General features: G+C 43.6%; 1 protein-coding gene across 1 annotated transcript in view; it reads left to right on the plus strand.

Moving 5' to 3' along the window:
• Positions 1-20,000, plus strand: part of LOC311245382 (insulin-like growth factor 1 receptor) — a gene marked incomplete at both ends in the record, with an annotated part of 66,259 nt that overhangs the window by 1,103 nt on the left and 45,156 nt on the right. Inside the window, 5 exons of the mRNA XM_084335224.1 lie at positions 1,781-1,917; positions 4,628-4,772; positions 6,495-6,703; positions 7,453-7,579; positions 13,701-13,936. Coding sequence (XP_084191350.1) covers positions 1,781-1,917; positions 4,628-4,772; positions 6,495-6,703; positions 7,453-7,579; positions 13,701-13,936 — 854 coding nt within the window. The remainder of the gene's footprint in view (positions 1-1,780; positions 1,918-4,627; positions 4,773-6,494; positions 6,704-7,452; positions 7,580-13,700; positions 13,937-20,000) is intronic.

Consider the following 20,000-nt stretch of genomic DNA (forward strand, 5'->3'; position numbering starts at 1 on the left):
ACTGCCCCTCCGGCTTCACACGCAACGAGACCAATAGGTAAAGATGTACACCTTCCCCCCGCCCCCCCCCTCTCTAGTTCACACCCGGAGACGAGGGAGCGCTGTAGCGTGTTATATGCTTAGTGTGTCTTCTCTCCAATATTCATAGACGGTGCAGTGTTACAGACTCTTTTGTGTGGTGTACCTCTGCATTATGTATTAATTTGCCTAAAGAATCCCTTCACCTGAGAGCTGAACTCCACCTGACCTCGTCCCCCATCGGATTGGCTCTTAAGAGAGGTCTCGCGGCAGGATGAGCCCGGGGCGTGTTAGGCTATTAATGATTGAAGCGAAGACTTTCCAGACTTTTTCAAGAGAGAGAGAGAGAGAGAGAGAGAGAGAGAGAGAGAGAGAGAGAGAGAGAGAGAAGAGAGAGAGAGATAGATAGAGAGAGAGAGAGAGAGAGGAAGGTGCTGAACCGAGTGCCCCTGCGTCCATCGCTCCGCCATTGGTGGATGCGGAAAGATTAGCATTAGCTCTGGGGTCTTCAGCAGGGTGTGGCTTTAAACAAGGAAACATTTCCTCCCTGCTTGACATTTCCCCTGTTTGACATTCACTTAGGATGAGGAGAACATCTTTGTTGTGACTTTGTGAGCAACTTATACCCCCTCCCCCGCTGTTTTGATTTGTCATGCTCTAACCTTCCTGCGTTGAGTCTTTGCCGCCGTAGAATGTTTTTGGCCACAGCATCGTCTCGGGAGGGAGGTCGGCGCAGTGAGTCACTCTGAACACGAAACACGGGGTCCGCGCCAGGCTCTGTGGAGGATGGGCTCCCCTCATGAGAGGGACTGACCAGGCTCTGTGGAGGATGGGGCTCCCCTCATGAGAGGGACTGACCAGGCTCTGTGGAGGATGGGGCTCCCCTCATGAGAGGGACTGACCAGGCTCTGTGGAGGATGGGGCTCCCCTCATGAGAGGGACTGACCAGGCTCTGTGGAGGATGGGGCTCCCCTCATGAGAGGGACTGACTGAGAATTTATGCGTGAATCCTTTGGAATGCTCTGGAGTTAGGGAGCGGGCCTTGTGAAGTTTAGATTTGATTTTTGCCTGCCCTCTTGACGGTTTCCCCCTCTCTTTCCCACGTCCTCCCCTTTGATCTCCCTCTCTCCATCTCTCTCTCTATCTCTCTCTCTCTCCTCTCCCTCACCCTCTCTCTCTCACTCTCTCTCTATCCCTCTCTCCCTCCCTATCACTCTCTCTCTCCCTCTCCCTCTCTATCTCTCCCTCTCTCTCTCCCTCTCTCTCTCTCTCTCTCTCTCTCCCTCTCTCTCTCTCTCCCTCTCCCTCTCTCTCTCCCCTCTCACTCTCTCTCTCCCTCTCTATCTCTCCCTCTCTCTCTCCCTCTCTCTCTCTCTCTCCCTCTTTCTCTCCCTCTCACTCTCTCTCTCCCTCTCTCTCTCCCTTTCTCTCCCCTCCCTCTCTCTCTCCCTCTCTCTCTCACTCTCTCTCCCCTTGATCTCTCTCTCACTCTCTCTCACACTCTCTCCCCCTCTCTCTCCCTCTCTCTCTCCTCCCTCCCTCTCCTCCCTCTCTCTCTCCTCTCTCTCTCTCTCTCTCTCTCTCTTCTCTCTCTCTCTCTCTCTCTCTCTCTCTCTCTCTCTCTCTCTCTCTCTCTCTCTCTCTCTCTCTCTCTCTCTCTCTCTCTCTCTCCCTCTCTCTCCTCTCTCTCTCTCTCTCCCTCTCTCTCTCTCTCTCTCTCTATCCCTCTCTATCTCTCCCTCTCTCCTCTCCCTCCATGCAGTATGTTCTGCAGTGCCTGTGACGGTCCTTGTGATAAGATCTGTCCCACGTCGGTGATAGACTCAGTAGATGCTGCTCAGTCTCTCATGGGCTGCACCATCATCAAAGGCAACCTGCACGTCAACATTCGCCGCGGAAGTAAGTGTAGCACCCCCCCCCACCCCCCCCCCCCCCCCACCCCACCCCCCCCGGTCCATTAGACTCTACACTACACCTTATCAGAATCAGGATCAGAATCAGAAAGGTCTTTATTGCCAAGTAGTTTTCACATACAAGGAATTTGCTTTGGACGTTATCGGTGCAACATTAGCGGACAGATATTAACAGACAGATAATACAATAAAGAGGTAGAGTAAAATTAAATAATTTTACAACACACTACACACCTTAGTAGGCTACATCACACCATAATTAGGGTCAGGTGTCGTCGACCGGTGATCATTCAGATTTGATGCAGATTCTTAAACTGTACTTTTTTATGCCTTTATTCAGTGAACGAAAACCAATTTGAGTATCCAAAAGTGTAGATTACTTTAAGTTTAACATTTGTATATAGCATTTGTATATATTTGTATAATGGGCTTTGTTTTTCAACCCCAACCCTAACCAATAGTAAGTAAGTAGGTTTTTATTTATATAGCACCCTTTTCAACAAAGTGCTTCACAAAACACAATAATTAATACAAGGTGCATCACATAACACAAGAATACTACAATCGTAGTAAACTACACTATAATTCATCTTAATAGGCTACACTGACTACACTACACTACACTACACCTGTCGTAGTAAACTACACTATAATTCATCTTAATAGGCTACACTGACTACACTACACTACACTACACCTGTCGTAGTAAACTACACTATAATTCATCTTAATAGGCTACACTGACTACACTACACTACACTACACCTGTCGTAGTAAACTGCACTATAATTAATCTTAATAGGCTACACTGACTACACTACACTACACTACACCTGTCGTAGTAAACTGCACTATAATTAATCTTAATAGGCTACACTGACTACACTACACTACACTACACCTGTCGTAGTAAACTACACTATAAATCATCTTAATAGGCTACACTGACTACACTACACCTGTCGTAGGAAACTACACTATAATTAATCTTAATAGGCTACACTACACTACACTACACCTGTCGTAGTAGACTACACTATAATTCATCTTAATAGGCTGCAATTCTAAACTGGCCCCCATAAATGTCCAAAAGCCCCCTCCCATCCACCCACCCCCTCCCAATGTACAGTTTCCTCCCCCTCGTATGTATATTTGTTCTGTTAGGATCTCTGTTTAACAGTACTGTATATTTGCATATCTTGTGTGTCACAAATGTAACAGTACTGTATATCTGTATGTCATGTACTGTATGTCATAAATGTCATTATGAATTGAAAATGGGGGACCCTGATGTAAACAAGACGAAAGTCTTTCTCTGGTCTGCATCCCCTTAACAATTGTGTGTATTAAGCCGTATTGTATTGTACCCATTCTGCAATCTGTTAATACAGTTTTCAATCAATCAATCAATCAATCAATCAAACTACACTACACTACACCTGTCGTAGTAGACTACACTATAATTCATCTTAATAGATAAGATAAGATAAGATATTCCTTTATTGATCCTCTTGGGGAAATGCAGGCATCATAGCAGCATGGGGGAAGGGGGGGGGGGTACAGGTAGTAAAAACAACACAAGCAGTGTAAACAAATAGGTCAATATAATTTACTATCTAACTAACTGAAATATATATTCACAGTATTCACAGTGTCACATAAGGTGCAGTATGCATCAGGTAGTGTTATAATTTACTATCTAACTAACTGAAATATACATTATTCACAGTATCACAGTATCCACATAAGGTGCAGTATGCCTAAGGTAGTGTTATTGTCCTCCTTGGGTTCCTATTAGTCCTAGGTCAATGTCTGGCAGCAGTCGCTGCCCCCTGTTGTGGAGCCTGGAGGCCGCTAGTCGCTGCCCACTGTTGTGAAGCCTGATGGCCGCTGGTATGAAGGACTGTCCGAGGCGGTTAGTTGAGTGTCGGGGGGGTATGAGTCTGTGGCTGAACGTGCTTCTCATCTTGACTAGCTCGTCGTAGAGGGGGTGGTAGGGGTTCTCCATGATGGCAGCCAGCTTCCTTCTCATCCCCCTCTCTGCCATCACCTCTAGTCTAGGTAGCTTGACTCCCACCACAGAGCTAGCCTTCCTCACCAGCTTGTTGAGCTTGTTGGTGTCCCTTGAGGCGACACTACACTGCCCTAAACAACGTTCCAGTCCCATGGGATGGGGAGGGAGAGGCTGCTGGGATGTATATCCTGGGCCACTGAGTCAACATCAGCTGCTTGCGCTCCCACTCAATTATCACATTATGATATAATGCTATTTATTTGCGCAGTTGACAGGCTTACAAGCTTATCTTCAGATACGATAACGCTCACAGAACTCTGTATTCACTGGGGTAATTCTCCTCCGGAGCACTGGGTTCAGGTCTAGTAGTAGCGGCGGTGGTCCCAGTAGAGTCTTAATGTGCTCCTCAGAGCCCTGTGTCTCACACATGTTGTACTGTTTGTGCGTGCGTGTGTGTGTGTGTGTGTGTGTGTGTGTGTGTGTGTGTGTGTGTGTGTGTGTGTGTGTGTGTGTGTGTGTGTGTGTGTGTGTGTGTGTGTGTGTGTGTGTGTGTGTGTGTGTGTGTGTGTGTGTGTGTGTGTGTGTGTGTGTGTGTGTGTGTGTGTGTGTGTGTGTGTGTGTGTGTGTGTGTGTGTGTGTGTGTGTGTGTGTGTGTGTGTGTGTGTGTCTCTCCTCTCCCCAGATAACATAGCGTCTGAGCTGGAGAGCTTCATGGGGCTGGTCCAGACAGTGACAGGCTACGTGAGGATCAGACACTCCCACACGCTTGGCTCCCTCTCCTTCCTCAAGAGCCTGCGTTACATCAACGGGGAGGAGCTCATGGATGGGTACGACTTATTTGTGCTCTGCGCGCGTGTGTGTGTGACTGTGTGTGTGTGTGTGTAGGTACTTATCAAAGAAAGAGGTTTGCACTTGATAGAATGTTGCACCAGCCAAAGTGAATAAAAGAATAAAGAAAACACAGATAGGTAAGATAAGGTAAGGTAAGACATGATAAGATAATAAGGTACCATAAGATAAGATATTCCTTTATTGATCCCCTTGGGGAAATTCGGACGTCATAGCAGCATGGGGGGAGGGTGAGGGGAAGTACAGGTATGGGCAGGGTAATAATAGAAAGACGTACATATAGGCAATCAAATTTGATCTGAATATAAAAATACGAGAAGAAATAAACAGTGTAAACAATACAATTAACTCTTAATGTAAAAATATGAGAAATAGTTATACTGTTACTATTACCGTCTTAATTCCTCCTACAAAGTCATTCAGACAGGTGTTTGTTTCTCTGCTAGCTTGCCAGTGCAGCCAGGTGGATGAATAGAAAGTCTCCCAGGCTGTTCTGGTGGGAGCATGTCACCGGCAGCCTGTCCCCTCACGGAGGCCGGGCCGCGCTCTTCCAGAGATAACCGCGGGGGTCGTGGGAAAGTCTTTTCGCTCCTCTTGTTGTCATCTCTCTCGCGGGATAGGGTTTCAGTTACAGGCGCGCCACCGAGGAGCCCGGGCATTCCCCTCGTTCCTAAGGTGTTCTGTTCTGCTGCTGGGACCCAGGGCGCCGCTAGCAATGCCCTGTTTCATCTCCGCCTGTGTTAGGCAGACACGCCCACGGACACCCGATATCTTCCAGCGTCTGCTGCTGTTAACACTTTGCTCCGCCGCCAGGTGGAAAAATAGGTCAAGCCCTTGACGACGTTAGTGACAACACTCATCTCCTATGATATGTGTTTGCTCAAGGGAAATTACTGAGTGAAAGCCAAGCGTTTATTATTTTATTATGCTGTCTGCGTCCTACGCGATACAGCTCTAAGCGTGTATGCGATATCTCTCTCTCTGCGTTGGATCGTACACAAGACAGCTCTAAGCGTGTATGTGATATCTCTCTCTCTGCGTTGGATCGTACACAAGACAGCTCTAAGCGTGTATGTGATATCTCTCTCTCTGCGTTGGATCCTACACAAGACAGCTCTAAGCGTGTATGTGATATCTCTCTCTGCATTGGATCGTACACAAGACAGCTCTAATAAGCTTGTATGCGATATCTCTTTCTCTACGTTGGGTCCTACATGAGACAGTTCTGAGCATATATCCAATATTTCGCCGTCGACTAAAGACGCACTTCTTCAACCATTATCTGAAAAAAATATATATAAAAAAGACAAATCTAACCCTAACTAACCTTACTGTCATGCACTTGTCCTAATAAACTACTGTAGCACTCAACACTTTGATGAACATTGTTACTCAGCTGATAGAGTTGTGCCCTTCCTGATGACTTGTCGTACAGAACTTAGTAGGTCGCTTTGGATAAAAGCGTCAGGTAAATGTAAATATATGCAATATCTCTCTCTGCATTGGATCCTACACAAGACAGCTCTAAGCATGTATGCGATATCTCTCTCCACGTTGAGTCCTACACAAGACAGTTATCTCTCTCTCTCTCTCTCTCTCTCTCTCTCTCTCTCTCTCTCTCTCTCTCTCTCTCTCTCTCTCTCTCTCTCTCTCTCTCTCTCTCTCTCTCTCTCTCTCTCTCTCTCTCTCTCTAACCTCAGGATGTATGCCTTCTCTGCCATCGACAACCAGCACCTGCAGTTCCTGTGGGACTGGACACAACACAACTTGACCATTCGGGCCGGGCGCCTCTTCTTCCGCCTCAACCCCAAACTCTGCATGTCCGAGATCCACAAGATGTGGGAGAAGACGGGCATCACCAGCAAGCCGGAGGAGGGGGACATCCGCAACAACGGTGACAGGGCGAGCTGTGAGTGCACCTCTGAAAAACCACAACTTCAACTTCAAGTGTTTGCAAATAATTCCTGCTGTTTGTTTGTATGCCTGCTTGGACTACCGGATGGGTTGGGTTTGTCACAAAAGACAATACAATGAGAACACCAGAACATGTGTTTTAAAGTAAATTTAGTACACTTTTCTGTGATTGATAAGTTAAGTGGAACTATATGAATTGTCCTGATGCCATATAGACTTCACCCATCTGGTATTTCGAGTAGGGGTAAACAAAGGCTAAGAAATGCCAGTGCTCTTTGTCTGACTTCAATATTGTTCAACTTCTGATGAGTTTACTTTTGGTCTTCACTTTTTAAAGGTGCACTGTGTCGTTTTGTGAGAGTCAGACAAGTGAATAATGTCTACGCTATATTTTCACAACTGAATAAACAAACTGTCCTCATATGAAAGCGTGATCCCTGGAGCACTGTTTTAAGCTAGAAAGCTACCTGGAAGGTTACTGTTTCACTGCTGTCGTTTACAAGTCAGGCCCTGCAATTTAGTTAACAAACAATCTAGGCCTCTGTTTGGTTCACAGTGGCTAATAATTATTTAGTTTTCATTTATGATGACATAAGATAGAATAATTCTAAGAATTACAGTAAATGTCTTTGGCAGGCTCTGCAAACACATACCCCTCTGAAACTGCATAGTGCAGTTACAGAAAGTAATCCAACAACCAACAGCTTGGATGTGTGCGTGATGTTGATTTGACTGTCGCCCTAGGTGAGAGCCACATATTGAAGTTCAAGTCCAACAGCACCACAAGTAACCTGATCAAGCTCACATGGGAACGCTACCGGCCCCCAGACTACCGGGACCTCATCAGCTTCATCGTCTACTACAAGGAAGCGTGAGTATTGAGTGTGAATGTCGTTTAATATTCCGAAATAAAAATAAATCAAAGCTTTATTTAAACGCAAAAGGCAACCGAGGTTTCCCTCGTTTACGCCAAGTGTACATACAGAAATGAGCAAAAAAAAAGAAAAGCATGTAAAATCACACAGCGTATAAAATCACAACAATAAGACAACAAGACGAGGCAAAAAGCAAGGATAACAAATCAACTAAAACACATACAACTTGATTGACAAAGGTTGGAGATCAAGGTTATAAACTCTGCAACAGAGGGGAGAATCTCAAGCTTTAAGGACCGTTGGAGGTCATTCCATGAGCTAGAGGGGCATCATAGCAAAATGCAGATTCACCCTGTTCAGAGCAAACTCTCCTTAAGGACCAGCCAGTCATTAGAACGGGTTCCATAGGTTCCAAAATTCCATTCCAATAATGATGTAGTCAAGGATGCGTTCTTCATGGGACGGGGTTGCATGCAGTGCAGCCAAAGTTGTGTGAGCAGAAGTGCGTGCACACAGAAATTCGCTGCACTCGCCAACTCACTATAAGTACCCAACTGGGCTACTTTGCATATCAATAGCGGCATAGCGCCGGTCGTCAGGTCTGTTAAATACGTTCTCAGATACATTCACACCTAACTTGTAAATGAAATGTGTTACATTCCATTCGTAGAGGCAATTAGGCATTGTCTTTAGTCTGTGCTTAAGCGAGGGAACATTTAATGCGCATGCACGGGAGCGCGCGCACGTGCCGGGAGCGCACTTGCACGTGGCGTCATTAGCATGCGTGCAATCAGTGTTGATATGAGGAACGCACCTCTGGATGTAGTATAAGGAGGTAGCTTACCAATAATGATGTAGTATAAGGAGGTAGCTTACCAATAAGGGCTCAAAATCAGCTGGGTGTGCATGGTGAGAAATCTCCCAGCATGCTTTGGACTGTTAAACTGAGTTAATTTGTTGTTGAATATAGGTGCAAAAGTACAGATGAAGGAGAATCTTTACGTTACTATTTGTGAAACGTTGTTGTTAATCAACACCATTCAGCTTGAACACAACGCACAACTGCTGACGAATGTCATTAGCCCATGTCTCACTATGACACATTCAGCGTCTTGTTCTTAACAAGAAGGTTAACTTCACTCCTTAAAGCATCCTCTCTGTAGCTGCGTGGTCCACTACATAGAATAGAATAGCAGTATCTCTCCTGCTTTAACCCTTTCACTACCACACTACAGAAGGTTAACCTTTCACTACCACACTACAGACAGAAAGGGTTAACCCTTTGTCACGTGGCAGTCAAGGTCAACTTTATTTATATAGCACATTTAAAACCAACCGAAGTTGCACCAAAGTGCTTTACAATATAAAAACAGAAATACTAAAAATACAAAATACAGTATACACAAAATCAAAAGCTACAATACATTAAAACAATCACGACACGACCGGGGATGTATGGCTTACCAAGCCTCGAAAAGCCAATGAAAACAGGTGAATCTTCAGCTTTATTTGATGACCTCAGTGCTCTAGCTGGGGTACAAACATGGAGAAGTTCAGCTAGGTACTGAGGGGCCAGACCATTCAATGCCTTGAACACAAACATAGCAATTTTAAAATCAATCCTGAAGCGAACAGGGAGCTAGTTCAGGGAAGCCAGCACTGGTTTGATGTGTTCACGCTTCTTTGTGCTGGTGAAGAGGCGTGCAGCAGTGTTCTGCACTAGCTGCAGGCGTCGCAGGGAGAGCTGGTCTAGACCCACATACAGGGCATTACAGTAATCCAGCCTAGAAGATATGAAGGCATGGATAACCCTCTCCAGGTCATTGGGAGAGAGGTAGAGCTTCACTTTGGTCAGGAGCCTCAACTGAAAAAAGGAGCCTTTTACTACAGACCCAATTTGTCTGTCAAATTTAAAATCACTATCAAAAGTGACACCAAGGCTTTTGGTAAAAGAGCGTTTTTTGGCATCGAGGGGCCCTAAAACACCAGCAGAGTTTTTTAAACAGTCCAGATGCCCAAACACAATAACCTCTGTCTTACCGTCATTAAGATTGAGGAAATGTAGGTCCATCCATGTCTTAATGTCAGTAAGAGCAGCGAAAGGGTTAACCTTCTGTATTGTCGCAGTGAAAGGGTTAACCTTCTGTATTGTCGCAGTGAAAGGATTAACCCTTTGGTAGTGTGGTAGTCAGTGGTGCGTTATTGAAATCATCTGGGGTGACACGCACCACGTGCACGCGCGCTCCCTGCGCGTGCGCGCGCTCCCGCGAATGCGCATTTAATGTCCCCTCGCTTGGGCACAGACTAAAGACAGTGCCTAATTGCCTCTACGAATGGAATGTAACACGTCTTCACAACAAGGTTAGGTGTGAATGTGTCTGAGAACGTATTTAACACACCTGACGACCGGAGCTATTGATATGCAAATAGCGAGTGAGGTCCCACACCGTGGTACCCCGTGCCATGAACAACGCATGCCTGGTGGTAGTGAAAGGGTTAAATAAAGTCACACTGTATGGGGGAGACTGGCTCTCTGACGCATTCTTCCTGCCTGGGAACCTGGCTCGCCGCAGGCTGGAGGAGAGTGTGCAGCTCACTCCCTTTTCTGTCTTTACTGAGATCAGTGGGAAAGCTGAGAGGGAGACAGAGAGAGAGAGAGAGAGAGAGAGAGAGAGAGAGAGAGAGAGAGAGAGAGAGAGAGAGAGAGAGAGAGAGAGAGAGAGAGAGAGAGAGAGAGAGAGAGAGAGAGAGAGAGAGAGAGAGAGAGAGAGAGAGAGAGAGAGAGAGAGAGAGAGAGAGAGAGAGAGAGAGAGAGAGAGAGAGAGAGAGAGAGAGAGAGAGAGAGAGAGAGAGAGAGAGAAGATTCTTGTGGGATCTGATCCCAGGCCAGCAAGGGTATGTGTGGTGCCCAGAGGTGAGGGTCTCATCCAATACGTCGCGTCTGGGCACCTGAAATAATGCTGGAGTATTCTGTCTTTTGAGTTGGCACGTGTGAACGCCACATCCTGTTTACAAGAGCCAGGATATGCTCATATCAACTACGAGGGATCTTAATACGCTAAACTGGGATATGCTCATATCAACTACGAGGGATCTTAATACGCTAAACTGGGATATGCTCATATCAACTATGAGGAATCTTAAAGCACTAAGCCAAGAGATACTGAGACATGTAAACACTGTATTATGTTTACTTTTCCATGGTAATAATATTCACAATATCCCATTTACTTGTGTATACATGGGTATATACAGTATACATGATCAATATGGGAAGATGCTTATAAACACCGTTTGTCATGACTTTAAAGTGCCCTTCATGTGAAAATACTTTTTTTTATTGCGTTATCAATCCATGCCAAAGGATTTACAAAACCTGTATTGTCCTGTATTTTTATGTCCAAATTCCATTCTCATCTTTTCCTGGGAAGTTATGAAATGTAGTCCCTGATCCATTCAGCGCCTGGGAGCGCAAATAAATCCTCCTTTCCAACAAAATACGACTTTCAGTTTTTAAAACAACACCTCCGTCGTATAAACGTTCCCCCCAGTTGGTCCTCAGCAACAGCACGAATATCTCTGTCACTCCGGTTGTTATCTTTGGTTTATGGTCAAATCTTAAAGGGGGAGCACCACTAAGATTAAACATTCTAATCTGTTATTCCCACGGCCTTCTGGCACTTCTGTCAATATTTGTGAACATGAGCTACTCTCTCTCTCTCCCGAAGCCAGAAGCCTGAGAGGTGAAAACCAAACATGTGATGTCATCAGGTATTAGGTCTGGAGCTGCTCCGTTGACAATGAATGGGAGACTGATTTAGTTGATCCACAGAATGTTTGTTTTCTTTTTATTTTATATCCAAATGAGCTTTATTCTATAGTACTGATCTCAGTTCTGAAACAGAACATTTACCTATGAACTCAGAACATTCCCCTGGGTGCTCTCAGTGTCATCTATACAAATATGTCCCGATTCATTGTCTATGGAGCAGCTTCAGACATAATACTGGATGATGTCACAAGTTTGAGTTGTTGTTGAATATTTTGTACTGTCTTAGATTAGAGGAATAACGTGTATCAATTCTTTTTTTGTGATATATTTTTATTAGGGATGTCCGATATTATTGGCCTACCGATATTATCTGCTGATATTGGCATTCAAATGTAATATCGGAAATTATCGGTATCGGTTTAAAAAAAAAAAAAAAAATTACATTTATTTAACCTTTATTTACCCAGGCAAGCAAGTAAGAACAAATTCTTATTTTATTTATTGTGAAACGTATCCATAATGTGTTTTTTGGGGGGGAAACCCCACATATATCGGTATCGGTTGATATCGGTATCGGAAATTAAGAGTTGGACAATATCGGTATATCGGATATCGGTAAAAAAGCCAATATCGAACATCCCACATTTTTATTTGTTGCAATAAACACATACACAATATATATAAAAAAAATAATTATAATAAAAAATATATATTTAATCAATAAATATTACATAAGTAGAGAGAAGAAAAAGAAGAACCCACTGAGAATCCAAGCTACCACCACTATCTTATCTCATCTTACAGTGGATTTCAACTGTACCACCAGATTATTCCACATTGTAATTGTTGCCTCCTTTGCTCCGTGTACGGCAGCTGTCGAAAGCTCTAAATACACAATGTCCAAATACATCAAATCCACGCTCTGAGAGCAGGCGAATGAGGCAGTTTCCAGTGCATAGCTACCAGCTTCTTTGCTGCTGTCAGCCCAGCGAGAAGAGTTTGTCTTTCCATAAGTGACACCAACATGTATGAATTCCGAAATTGGGTGTAGTTCCCCTTTAAATCCCGCCCAACAGCCAGTTTCATTCAACACACGTCAAAACATGTAAAACCTGTTCTTAATTCCATTTTGCTTGTGCTTCAACCTTGACATTACAAAATGAATGGAATATATTATGGTATAGTAAAACTTTACGCAGAGTTGCTAAGTGGAATGGAGTGGACTGCATTTATAGAGCACTTTTATCCAAAGCCATTTACAGCTTATGCCTCACATTCACCCATTCATTCACAGACGCCAGAGGCGACTATGCAAGGTGCCAACCTGCTCATCGGGAGCAATTAGGAGGTTAAGTGTCTCGTTCAAGGACACTTTGACACACTGCCGGGACGAGCCAGAATCATACCGGAAACCTTCCGATTACCAGATGACCACTCTACCTCCAGAGCCACTGTCGCCCCTAGTAGGGTGCGGAACAGTGGCACAGTGGTTAGCACTGTTGCCTCACAGTAAATAGGTCCTGGGTTCAAACCCCAGAAGGGGGCCTTTCTATGTGGAGTATGCATGTTCTCCCCGTGTATGCGTGGGTTTCCTCCAAGTACTCCGGTTTCCTCCCACACCAAAAGACATACAGTACATGCCAGGTATATCCTGCATTGCCCTTGACCAAGGTACTGGCATTACAACCGGAGTTGGTCCCTTGACCAAGGTACTGACATTACAGCTGGAGTTGGTCCCTTGACCAAGGTACTGGCATTACAACCGGAGTTGGTCCCTTGATCAAGGTACTGGCATTACAGCTGGAGTTGGTCCCTTGACCAAGGTACTGGCATTACAACTGTAGTTGGTCCCTTGACCAAGGTACTGGCATTACAACCGGAGTTGGTCCCTTGACCAAGGTACTGACATTACAACTGGAGTTGGTCCCTTGACCAAGGTACTGACATTACAGCTGGAGTTGGTCCCTTGACCAAGGTACTGGCATTACAACCGGAGTTGGTCCCTTGATCAAGGTACTGGCATTACAGCTGGAGTTGGTCCCTTGACCAAGGTACTGGCATTACAACTGTAGTTGGTCCCTTGACCAAGGTACTGGCATTACAACCGGAGTTGGTCCCTTGACCAAGGTACTGACATTACAACTGGAGTTGGTCCCTTGACCAAGGTACTGGCATTACAACCGGAGTTGGTCCCTTGACCAAGGTACTAGATAGTTAGGATGGGTCAAAATGCAGAGAATGAATTTCCCCCAAGGGGATTAATAAAGGTTCAACTTAACATAACTGAACTTAACTTAGTAGCTGTGCGTGTTGACTTACAGCTGTGTGTTTTCCGTCCTCACCAGCCCCTTCCAGAACATAACGGAATTTGACGGCCAGGACGGGTGTGGCTCCAATAGCTGGAACATGGTGGACGTGGACCTGCCCCAGGACAAGAGCACTGACCCCAGGGTTCTGCTCAAACACCTCAAACCCTGGACCCAGTACGCCGTCTTTGTCAGGGCCATCACCCTGCAGGTGGAGGACAAACACATTAACGGGGCCAAGAGCGAGGTGGTCTACATCCGTACCAGTCCATCCCGTAAGACTGACCAAGCCTGTTAGCCTGTTAGCCTGTTAGCCTGCTAGGTGTCACAGGGGGAGCGGCTCGTTGTTGATTTGTAATTAGAATAGAATAGAAAGCTTTATTGTCATTGTGCATACTACAGTGCAATTACGAGTGCTACTCCTGATCAATGCAGTTAAAAACAAAATAGACAACTACAATACATATTCATCCCTCCATGCTACACACATCATTCACTCCATGCTACACATATCATTCACTCCATACACTACACATATCATTCACTCCATGCTACACATATCATTCACTCCATGCTACACATATCATTCACTCCATGCTACACATATCATTCACTCCATACTATAGGGTGACCAAACGTCCTCTTTTGCCCGGACATGTCCTCTTTTCACGCCCTGTCCGGGGCGTCCGAGGGGGGTTTATAAATTCATGGAAATGTCCGGGGTTTCATTGTTTTTCAGTTTCAGTTTCACGGCCCTTTGCGAGCATCTGAAGGCTCGGGACTGCATTTTTCGCAGAACATATAAATTGCCTCGGTTCTCGAGTTACATGCCGATATGTCAGGCGTGCGATCTTTTACATGGCGCGCCAGATTATCACCCCGACTCCCGGAGAAGCATGCAGCTGCAGAGCCGCAGAGCCAGCGGCGCTTTCAGGGCCGCGCGCTGACGGCCGTGCTGTGAGGGCCGCTCAGCAGCGCCACCCATCCAATGGCTGAATTGCCAATGGCTGAATTGGAGTATTGCACTGTGCGGGCACAGCTGCGAGATCCGCGCAGGGCCAGACTCGAGGGAGTAAATTAACTATACTTTTGCTCACACAATATCTTGAATGAATGCGTTTATTTATTTCGAACATAAATTGAAAATAAATAATAATAAAAAACAAGTAATAAACAGATTAAAAAACAAACAAGCAGGAGTATAGAAAGAAGTGTAAACGTATGTATTCCTACCCCCTTGATTGATTGATTGATTGATTGAAAACTTTATTAACAGATTGGAGAATGGGTACAATACAGTACAATACAGTACGGCTCAATACACACAATATACACACAAAACAAGGGGATGCAGACCAGAGAAAGACTTTCGTCTTGTTTACACCAGGGTCCCCCATTTTCAATTCATCATAACATATGACATATATGACATACAGGTAGACAGTATTCAGTATACCTTCACACTCTATTATCTTATGCAACTCATATTCACTCCACAAACTGAAATATACATACATTGTTGAATGAACAGCCTGTTTCTTGAAGTTAGACTCTCTAAATTGTAACCCCCCTCTCTATAACAGAATTTTTGGATGTTACCCTATAGTTTTGTGCTTTAAACATGATTTGTGCAGTCTTAAATTCAGCCAGGTCCCAGAATTTCATGGCATGTGATTTAAAAAATAGTGTGTTTGTGTGTTCCAGATATCCTACCTTATTGATAATCAAATCAAAATCAAATGTATTTGTAAGGCCCGACAACACACGTTAATGTCCCTTCAGGCCCATGTCCCTTCAGGCTATGGATTTGCGGTGTTTTCCAGCTTATACAAAAAATATATATATAATTTTGGAATATTGCAACTATACTACACAAAAACGTGAGTACACAAGTTCAACTCATGTTCATCCCTATGTCACTCATTAGCACTAAAAGTGATTTTTCTTTATTGTGTACGAAACTTCAGAATGTTATCTTTCAAAAGAGACCAGGCTTATGTGCTATAAGCATAAAGTATAAAGATAAGCTTTGCAAAAAAAGTATGCAGTCCTCAAGTTCAAGTAAAAAAAAATTGCCACTTTTCTGGGAGCATGTTATGTGGTTAAATTCGGGATATTGCAACCACTGCAGAAAAATGTGAGTACACAAGTTCACGTTCAACTCAAGTTCAGACCTATATGCTACTCTATTTCATTAGCACTAAAAGTGATTTTCCTTTTTTGCATTAGTAACTTCAGAATGTTATCTTTCAAAAGAGACCAGGCTTATGCATGTGCTATAAGCATAATGTATAAAGATAAGCTTTGCAAAAAAAGTATGCAGTCCTCAAGTTCAAGTATAAAAAAAAGGCCGCTTTTCTGGGTGCATGTTTCCAAGCATATGTTAAAACAATAAATGCATCTTTGAGTAGAGATTCAAGATTCAAGAGGTTTATTCATCACATACAGTACAGTACACAAGACATAGTGAAATGAAGGTGGCCATGCCCGCCTTGATTGTGCAAAGTATCATTAAGTATCTCGAGGCTGGGGCCAGCATGTCCTCTTTTTTGGAAATCAAAATATGGTCACCCTACCATACTACACATATCATTCACTCCATTCTACACATATCATTCACACTCCATGCTACACATATCATTCACTCCATACTACACATATCATTCACTCCATTCTACACATATCATTCACACTCCATGCTACACATATCATTCACTCCATGCTACACATATTCACTCCATGCTACACATATCATTCACACTCCATGCTACACATATCATTCACTCCATGCTACACATATCATTCACACTCCATGCTACACATATCATTCACTTCATATTACAAATATCACTCACTCCATACTACACACATCACTCACTCCATGCTACACATATCATTCACTCCATGCTACACATATCATTCACTCCATACTACACACATCATTCACTCCATATTCTACACATATCATTCACTCCATATTCTACACATATCATTCACTCCATATTCTACACATATCATTCACTCCATATTCTACACATATCATTCACTCCATGCTACACATATCATTCACTCCATACTACACATATCATTCACTCCATACTACACATATCATTCCCTCCATACTACACACATCACTCACTCCATATTACACATATCATTCACTCCATACTACACACATCACTCACTCCATATTACACATATCATTCACTCCATACTACACATATCACTCACTCCATACTACACACATCATTCACTCCATATTCTACACATATCATTCACTCCATATTCTACACACATCATTCACTCCATGCTACACATATCATTCACTCCATACTACACACACCATTCACTTCATATTACGCATATCACTCACACAGTACTCACTCACTCACAATACACTGAACATGTCATTGCTAAAAGTAATTAAAGATGCAGGTCAGTATAGAACAGTGCATAGATAGATATATAGTGCAAAAGATATCAACATGATATTTCAATATATCAACATGAATATAACATATCAATGTGAATATAGAGAGATGATTATTGCACAGATAATGATGTTTATGGGTAGTGTTACTTGTTGTGTATTAAGTTTCAAGTTTCAAGTTTCTTTAATAGTTGTCATACAGAAGTACAGAATACTTTTATACAAAATGCTTCTTACTGTTGCGCTCCAGAGACTGTGCAAGACAAGATAAGTATGAAATAAAATAACATAGTAAAATTAGAAGTAAAAAAAAATGAGGTCACAGTGTTCAGTTTAGACATATGTACAATGTTCGATGCAGAATAGACGTAGTTACCATACAATATACAATACTGTGCAGTGTACTAATATACAATACTATATAGTGCAAGGCAGAAATGGAGAAATGGGACGAGGTGCAATTTAGGTACAATTCACAGTAGGTGTACGAGTTGTAGTGCAAATCCTTTATCAATAAATATAAAGTGTAAGTGTGTTTGTGTGATCTAAAGTGTGGAGAGTGGGTGCTGCAGTGTGTTGTTTGTTTGAGTGAGTGTGTGTGTGTGGGTGTGTGTGCTGTGTGCATTTGATGGTTGTTGCATAGTGATTATTGTTCGTTTAGCAGCCTGATGGCCTGTATTAGTATTAGTTACTGTTTGCTGGTGTTCAGAGCAATTACACCGCATCAGTGTTTAGTTAGCATAGATGTGGAAAAAAGGTTTAGTGGAATTTTACTCGCTCAGAGTGTTTCTCTGTCTGTCTGTCTGCCTGCCTGCCTGCCTGCCTGCCTGCCTGCCTGTCTGTCTGTCTGCCTGTATGTATGTCTGTCTGCCTGTCTGTCTGCTCAGAGTGCTTCTCTGTTATGCACCACTGCACAACAAGATGACCCAGTCGTTATGGAAGTATGTGTGAATGCATTGACTGTAATGTCACTGTGATATCACAGATGTCATATTTGGTATTGTCATGGGTCCAACCGGTCCTGTACATATAGTTGGCACCACGCCAATCTCTTGTATTTTTCAATCCTCCCGTCACCACAAGCCCGCCTTACCCAGACTGACAGCCAACCATGTACCTACCAATGTGACTAGAACCGGAAGTGACCGTAACAGTATCACCTAATGTCACCGTGTTTGTCCTTTCTCCAGAACCGTCGATGCCAAAGGATACCAGGTCATATGCCAACTCCTCCACCAAGCTGGTTGTGAAGTGGGCACCACCAGCCTCGCCCAATGGCAACCTGACCTTCTACCTGGTGCGCTGGCAGAAGCAGGCAGAGGACAGGGAGCTCTACCATCACAACTACTGCTCCAAAGGTCCGTCAGTCTCTCTTTATTGTCGTCTTTCTTGTCACGTTTATGAACTATTTCCTTTAATTTTATACAAAAACAGTGCATTGTTAAGAGAAAAAGCACATTTAATTTCAAACCTTTATTTCAACTCGTAAGACGACACTGAGGTTACCCTCATTTACAGCCACGACAAGCTTACAAAACATGTAGTTAGCAGTAGTTTATCAGCAATTTCGTACATATAGGCACAATAAATAAGAATAAACAATTAAAGAAATCAGCTAAGACAGTTACAAGTCGACACACAGTGGTCAGAGATCATACATGCAGTACATACATGTATCTAGGGATTCCCCCCGAAACCCGGTTCTAAATGGGAACCGGTACTAAATTAGAAAAAACCGGAGTATTGATAAGCTCCGACGTTATCGGTACTGCTATCTGTAGTCTAGGAGCGGATTAGCTACGGAGCTAACAGTGTACCATCCATCTGCGATGCAACGGTGGCAACCAGAAACACTGGAAACGGACTAACGTTAACGTTATGCCGAGTTCATACTACACTACACGTATGAACTCGACATAACGTTAACGTTACTCCGTTTCCATGAAGTGTTTAATTAGCAGCAATCTGTTGTTGAAAATGTGACGTGCAAAATCTCCGTGCATAGCACCGGAAACCGGAAACGCGAGGACAGGAAGCCGTCATGAAATCATTGTAGTCATATTGTAGTCTTTTAGTCTTATTAACTAAAAGATTTTAACTAAATAAAAAGCAGCAGCACTATTGGATAACTGAGTATGGAAGCCCTAAGAGGCCGTACATTCATACATTTTATTTACTCCGTTTTCCCGTGATAACGAGTTAATTTAATTAGTTTTCTCGTGATAACGGGATAATTTTCTCGAGATCTCGGGAAAACGAAACAATAGTCTAGTTACGTATATATTAGATCACTGCAGGAAACATCATTCAGTGTCGCAATTGTCAGAGGAGCAGGTAGCCTTTTTTTGCGGTGCATCACAGTCACGAAAGGGGCTAAAGGAGCAGGAGGATATTGATCACCGCGTCACATATCTCTTCAATCAAGGCCTGACACAGGCTGAAATAGCTTTATGCCTTGCTGTTACAGATAATATATATATACACATAAGTGTGCGTCATCTAAGAAGACGGTTAGCAAAGGCTTCAGCTTTACCGGCGGCGCAAGTGAGCTCTCAAAGAGCACCTGGCTACGGGAGGCTGCAACTCGAAACTGGCCCCTGTATGTCCAAACCCCTCCCACCCACCCCCTCCTAATGTACAGTGTCCTCCCCCTCGTATGTATATTTTCTGTTAGGATCTCTGTTTAACAGTACTGTATATTTGCATATCTTGTATGTCACAAATGTAACAGCACTGTGTATACCTGTATGTCATGTACCCCCCTGGCCTGAAATAAATGATCCCGTTATCACGAGAAAACGGACTTCGTAATGTCGAGATAACGAAATAATAAGTCGTTATCACAAGAAAACGGTGAAAATGATCCCGTTATCACGAGAAAACGAATTAAATTAACTCGTTATCATGGG

This window comes from Notolepis coatsorum (genome assembly GCF_963971535.1).
Source record: "Notolepis coatsorum genome assembly, chromosome: 18".
In the NCBI taxonomy this organism is placed as follows: Eukaryota; Metazoa; Chordata; class Actinopteri; order Aulopiformes; family Paralepididae; genus Notolepis; species Notolepis coatsorum.